This window comes from Phaseolus vulgaris, chromosome 10, assembly GCF_051622355.1.
Source record: "Phaseolus vulgaris cultivar YP4 chromosome 10, ASM5162235v1, whole genome shotgun sequence".
In the NCBI taxonomy this organism is placed as follows: Eukaryota; Viridiplantae; Streptophyta; class Magnoliopsida; order Fabales; family Fabaceae; genus Phaseolus; species Phaseolus vulgaris.
The window spans coordinates 38,640,232-38,647,455 of NC_143507.1; the positions used below are offsets into that span (position 1 = coordinate 38,640,232).

At 32.5% G+C, this 7,224-nt stretch overlaps 1 protein-coding gene across 1 annotated transcript; it reads left to right on the forward strand.

The window, feature by feature from the left end:
- Positions 1-1,604: 1,604 nt before the first annotated feature.
- Positions 1,605-3,376, forward strand: LOC137819621 (WRKY transcription factor 22). The gene is made up of 3 exons (XM_068623523.2): positions 1,605-2,105; positions 2,254-2,364; positions 2,619-3,376. Exons 1-3 carry the CDS (start codon positions 1,717-1,719, stop codon positions 3,067-3,069), a joined length of 951 nt encoding a protein of 316 aa, XP_068479624.2. The 5' UTR covers positions 1,605-1,716; the 3' UTR covers positions 3,070-3,376.
- The last annotated feature ends 3,848 nt before the right edge of the window (positions 3,377-7,224 follow it).

Below are 7,224 nucleotides of genomic sequence, written 5' to 3' on the forward strand. Positions count from 1 at the left end.
GATATAGTTGATCTTTTGAAAAACAATTTTCTAAAAGAATGTGACATTGTTGATAAGTATGAAAAGGGTAAAGTTGATATGAAATACTTTATTTAGTGACGATCAAGACGATTTTGTTCAAATTACTATGTACTATGAGGTTTAGGCATCTAAAAAGCTGTTAAGAAGTTTGTTAGAATAGGTTAAGCTAAGAAGAAATGATTCTTTAGTTTCTCGATCCTTGCTTTTCTGGGATCTTCATCTGTAAGTGTTGGTTTGGTTATTTTGTTTGTCTCAATTTCTCTTTTAGTAAATTCCTATGTTTGGTTTGGTACAGGGTTAAGATTCTTTCTAAAGTACAAGCTTTTGCCTAATTTCCCATACTTATTTGTATTTTTTTATTTAATAATATTTTTTTTAATTACAGAATTGTTGAATCTGAATATATTAGATTTAGCATGAATTTTATAAAAAAAGTTGCAGGTTAGTAGTATATGTATCTATTCAAGAGAATTTTTGTTTGCTGAAGTGTTTTTTTTTTCACTCTATTTTTCCTTTTCATAGCTAAATTGCAGGTTAGTATACTGATAAATTTCCCCTAGAAGATCTGATAATAGTTTTAGAGAATATTTAAACTCCAAAAAAAAAAAAAAACTTTCATGACTATTATGTAGTCTTCACTACTGAACTAATAATTACCAATCTTCTTATTTTGCATAGAAAATAGACAAGATAAAAATATTATATTTTCCTTAATTTTATATTTTTATAAAAAAAAAACTTGGATCATATTATATTATATATAATCAAACTTTTATATAATTAATCATAGGAATTATTTTCTTTTCTCTCTTTTGAAATAAGATAAATATCAACTGGTATTCTTAAAATGATTAAAAAAATAGTCAAATGTTAAAAAAAAAAAAATACATTTTGCATTTATAATTAAAACCCTTCCAACAATATTGTTCATCCCATTCTCTCTTTTATTTTTTTCACTTTCATCTCAAGAAGTTTTTATTACAATCCTGTTCTGTGTGTTGTCAACAACATTAATATTTAATTATTTGTCGTGCACATGAGTTATTTCCGCCGGTCACAGTCCCAAGCAGGAGAGATGCCTGTGGAACTGTGATTCTTTGCCATAATCTAAATCCAAAAGTCTCACCACTACCTTTGACATTTCAAAATGTCAACCCTAAAAAATCAAAACTAGTTCCATAATAGAACAATAATATAACACTAGAGGGAGAGAAAACACAAATCAGAAAGCACTTGAGAACCACCACTCTGCAACATAAGATACCAAAATCCTCATATTTGAAATAAATAATAGTTACATGTTCTTTTGTTTCACTGTTGTGTTCTTTTTAAAAAATGATGTAATGAGCTTCTAACAATCCATTCTATTTATTAACTTAAATTCTTTGTTACAATAAATATTTACATTAATATGTGTTTTGTATAAAATCCTAATTATTATATAATTTAAAGAAAAATAACATATGATGTTTTAAAAAATGGAAAGAGATAAGGACTTATTTGTTTGTGAGGAGACTTTTGCTCATTGTACACTTTCTCTTACCATCTATATATACATGTCTTTTCCTACTTATAGCATCTTATCTTTCTCTCACTCAAAAAAAAAAGTCAGCGCCTTTTTATTTTATTTGTCCCTCTCTCTCAACACAGGGTGTACACCAGACTTTTTCAGACCTTGTCTTTATCTTTACGGTTATGGAAGCAGATTGGGATCTCCACGCCGTCGTCAGAAGCTGCACCACCACTTCCTCGGCCGCCACCACCATCTCATCCACCACCTCATCTTCTGGCTTTGGGGCTTCTGCCCCACCTTCTACTTCCTGCAGCTTCTTCTCGGCTTACAACCCTGCTGAACAAGGAGACCAAGTGATGTCGGAGAACCCTTATGAAGCAAGGCCTTCCATTGAAGAGCTTCAGGAGCTTTGCAAGCCTTTCTTCCTCAAACCGCAGCCTCACACCTTCCAACCCTCTTCTCCTCTCTCTTCTTTTTCTTACTCGTCAGTGCCCAAATCACCTAGCAGCCAGCAGGAACAGAAGCAGCCTCCCCATGCCGGTTCTGCCTCCACCCCAAGAACCAAAAGAAGGTTATATATACCCTTTTTTCATTTTATAATTTATGGAATCAGTTAGATTCTCCAAACCAGAAAGATCTTGAATTTATTTAGCTCTTAAAACCATGCCTTTGGTTCATTCATGACTTGTGTGAAATGCATGTTGTTTTGTCAATCACAGGAAGAATCAGGTTAAGAAGGTTTGTGAAGTAGCAGCTGAGAATCTCTCCTCAGACATATGGGCATGGAGGAAATATGGACAGAAACCCATCAAAGGGTCACCATATCCAAGGTTTACCTTAAAATATTTTCTTCTTTTTTAACAATTTTAATGGAGGAGGTAATTCCTAGTCTAAAATAAGAAATTTTTTTAAACTCAAACAAAACTTACAAATACAATTATATTTACAAGTTAGACTTTGACTTTTTCACTTTACCAACTCTTTGTTGTTAGATTTTACCTTTTTCTTAAAGGAAAACTAAAAGGGGTTAAAGTTATATGAACTTAAAAAGGGCTAACCAACTTTGTTGTTGTATGATTTACAGGGGATATTACAGATGCAGCAGCTCAAAAGGATGTTTAGCAAGGAAACAAGTGGAGAGGAAAAGATCCGACCCAACAATGTTCATAGTCACATACACAGGTGAACACAACCACCCTGCTCCTACTCATAAAAGCTCCCTTGCTGGCTCCACTCGATACAAACCTCAGACTGGTGGAGACACAGCCACCACAAAACCGGTTTCTCCAGCCACCTCATCAGAGGTGGCACAGCACAGTACAAAGTCAGAGTGCACAGAAGAGGACTTGGAAGATCTGATGAAAGATGATGAAGAACCAAATGAATTTGACACAACAGAAACAGTGGTAACAGATGATTTCTTTGAAGGGTTAGAGGAACTGACAGGGTCTGCCACTGACTCCTTTACAGCTAGTAGTAGCATTGATCGGTGGGCACTGGCCAATAATGCTACCACTGCCGCTGGTGGTAGCTGACTCACGCTTTTCATTGTAGAGAATAGGAACTTTTTCTTTGAGGGGTAGAGGAACAGGTTGGTGCATTTTGGAGGAATCTTAAACTAACAATTGCTTTGTGAAAGGGGAGAAAAAGTTCTTCCCAAGTATATAGTGAAAGTGTAGATTAGGCCTTTATAAAATTTGTCGAAGTTGGTGATTGTTAGCCTTGCCTCTGTTAATGTGAAATCAATTTGTTTCCATAGCTTTTTTCTGTGTCCATGTAATTTGATTAAATTGGTAATTGGTTGTGATAAATATGGAAGCACTTTTGCATTGACTTTTCCTGCCAATGATGAGTATTGTGTGACTATTATATAAAGGTCCATAATTGTTGGGTAGTTATTCCTACTGAGGTATGCTCAACCACAAAACCTCAAGGAGAAATATAAAAATGAATTATGTATTCTTTACGCGGTTTTTAAATTATCACGATTTATAGTATAAAAGCTTGATTATTAGATTTGTTGAATGAAGAATGAGATTAGCTAAATATAGACTAATGCACTGTTTAGCGAGTTTCACTATATTTTAACGATAAAATCCTTCGGTTGTATTATGTTATCAATGTTTATCTTTGTTCTACACCTAGACCTCATTTGATCCAAAAACTAATAATAATAACAATAATAATTTGGTATTGATAATTTATTAATTTTCATCTATATATATTTTTAGTACTATATCTAAACATCTTTTTTTTTAACATAATTGTACTCATTTGCAGTTAGTGTAGATTAAATGCTTTTCGAGTTTATGTTCAATTTCTCTCGTATATATTGTATTTGATTTTGGTTAACTTTATTAGTTTGTGAAGATCATATTAGAAAACAATCACGAGTTTTCATGAACATTAGAAAACCCTAAACTTAAATCGTCTAAAATTTGTGTCTTAACTTTCCTCCTTAAAATAATATACATGAAAGTTTATGTAGGCGCTTAAACTATATATTTATGCACAGCTTAAGCTATATGCTGAATGAAAACATGAAAAGTATGATCAACGTTTAACTTAGATATTTATTGATAGTTAGCTTGAAGTAAAGAATGAAGTATTCTATGAGTATTTATCTAACTTTTTTAGACAGCTTAAGCGTATTTATTTACAAAAGCCACAGTAATTGTAAAAGAGTAAATTTTGAGATATTATACAGATATATTTTTCTCACTTCTCTAGAAAGATTGGTATTTTGAATTATTTCATTGCTATGCATAGCTAAATTCTCAATTAATTAAGATTTAATGTAAATGAATTTGCTATGATGTAGTTATATATTTTTTATAATTCAATAAGGATTGTTATTGTTTATTTATGTGATTAATTGCCACGACAATATATTTGGAAGTTAGACTAGGTTCGTAAAATAGAAAAAAAGGATGCTAATTGAAAAAAAGAGTTAGTCTTGTGCCTCGAAAAAATTGACACTAAAAATATGGACACTAATAAACTAGAGTTGATTTAGGTAAGAGGATACTAATAACAATGACTAAGGTATACTTGTACTATGCTCGAATATGAAAATGGGGGATGAGATTGTATTTGGTTCTAGTGATGTACGGGAAAAAAGGGGCGAGAAAAGGTGTAGATTGTGTGATTTCACTACCTTTCTCACAAGTAGAGAAAGTAAATGAAAACCACGTAGGCACTTGTGCATTTCTATTTTCGCCCAAAGTTCATCTGTGCATGGCAGTATGGTGTCATTGTTTTTTATTTATAGATTCCATGCACAAAGATTCATGAACATGGCTCAGTTGTGTGATTCCTTGAACGAGTGGAGTGATTAATTGACCATGGTAAATGTGGTAGATGGATTTTGAAAAACGTAAATAAATACGGGTGCATTATATTCACATTTACGTTGTGCTTCTTCTAAATCTTGTTTGTTGTGTGCGCTTTCGATCTTGTTTGTTGTGTGAACTTGTGAGTGAGTAGTTGGTGGTGCATTGGTGGTGTGAAACTCATTTTCTGGTGCTTTGAGGTATGCATTCATGGTGGACGGTGCATGAAGGTGTTGTGAACAACCAACCCCATTTCCTTACCCAATAGAGCTCTATAAACGATTATAGAAGACACATCAACATAACCGATTTCACACATTGAAGTAGAGGATAATCAATTAACTTGTGCACATAATCGATTATACATGTTTTTTAAAATATAATCGATTATCCTTGACCTTAATAGATTATGTGTGTAAATACGAGGGATAATCGATTATGTGTGTGGTTTGGGTTGTTTTGTGATTTCTTTGCTTTCTATTTTCATTTTATGAAGTTAACTTGGTTTTTTTGTTGTATATAGGTTATAACATGTTTCCAGTGTTCATAGTTTGACTCACATTCATTTATAACCACAGTTTCCTTAGAATGAATTGGTTTATTGTGGTTTTATAGGTGTTTGTGTTGTTGTAGTCTTTGTGGTTAGTTGCTGGTTGTGTGCAAAGAATCTGAGGTAGTTTCATAATCCAAATATGAGCCTTCTTCTTTCTGTAAGTGTTTAACTTTGGTGGATGCATGTTTGGTTTGTATGGAAATCACTTTGTGGACTCGGTTTGTTGATGAATAAATTGGAAACCAATTTTTTTTGTATTTGGTTTACTGCAAATAGTTTGGTTGATTAGAGTGTTAAACATATAAAAAAATGATGATATTGAAAAACATTTGTTTATTTTAGTGGTATGCATTTAAAAAAAGATGTTTAATGATTTCAAAAATTTATTTTTGTGTAACTTAATATATGTGTTTAACAATGTGATTGTGTGTTTAATTTGTGTTATAAAATTGGTTTTAATAAATATATTGTTTATTTAAATTTACATTTGAAATTTGTAATTGTTGAGTGTAACACTACTACTAACCCTAGCACTACCCCAAAACATAACCCAAAAAGTAACTCTAACCCTAACCCTAATAAGTAACACTAACCCTAACCCAAACACTACTCCCTAATCCCTAACCCTAACCATAAACCACACTTTACTAATAAATTTTATCACTAACCCCCAACCATTAACCTAAATTTATGGTTGTTTGGATGTAAATTAAACTTATATGATTGTTTGTGTTAAAGGATTTGTGACCATGGATAACGATAACCATTGGTCTATGTATTTTGACGATGTCGAGATGTCTAGCCTGAATGACATGAATCCTGATTTTATTGGTGTGGACTTCACATTAATTTCACAAATACAAGAACAAATTAAATTGCGGATGCAAGTAACAACAATGACAATCCTTTTCATAATTGCATATGGATTGAATATGTTGCGTGTGTTAACAAAAACAAATAACTCCATATCGAAGTTCGTACCACAAAAGAGTGTCGTTGACAAGAATTGATGTCGTACTTGGTCCACATTGAAAGATCTTGTGACCTTATTCACATTGGTCTGGAAGCATTTATTCAGTTATGTCAACGAATAAGAGGAACGAGGATTGTAAAGAATGCATTTCGATCAACTATTGAGGAACAAGTCGCTAAATTTATACACATCATTGACCATAATACGAAGAGTTGGAGTAATTCACTCTTCTTTCATTGTTATGGGAAAACAATGTCCCATCACTTTCGTAATGTTTTGAGTGCAATTTTGATGTTGGAGGAAAAGTTCTTAATTCAACCAAATGGGATCGATGTGCAACTGCACATCTTAAACAACAACCAATTTCATCCATATTTAAAGCTACCAATCTGAGAAACAATACATGTATAAATAATTAATCTTATATGAGTTTTTATGATTTATGAATGTAAATTTATTGCCTAGTAGGTTTGTTTAGGTGCTATAGATGACACTCATGTTCGTGTGAAGGTCCCACAAGCAGATGCTCTTTGTTTTCGCAGAAGGAAAGATTGGTCAGTTCAAAACGTATTCACAGCTTGTGATTTTGACCTGAAATTCACATATGTTCTTACTGAGTGGAAAGAAACAATCTTTGATTTGAGGATATTGAAAGATGCATTTGTACGAGAGGATCCATTAATAATTCTGGAAGGTGACTTGAGTGTGGTTTTGAGTCCATAATATTGATTTGGTCACAATACTTATAACTAATAACAATGTTCACAAATGATTATATGAAAATATCACCTTGGAGACACATGTTTTATGTTGAAAAATATCACGAAGTTCG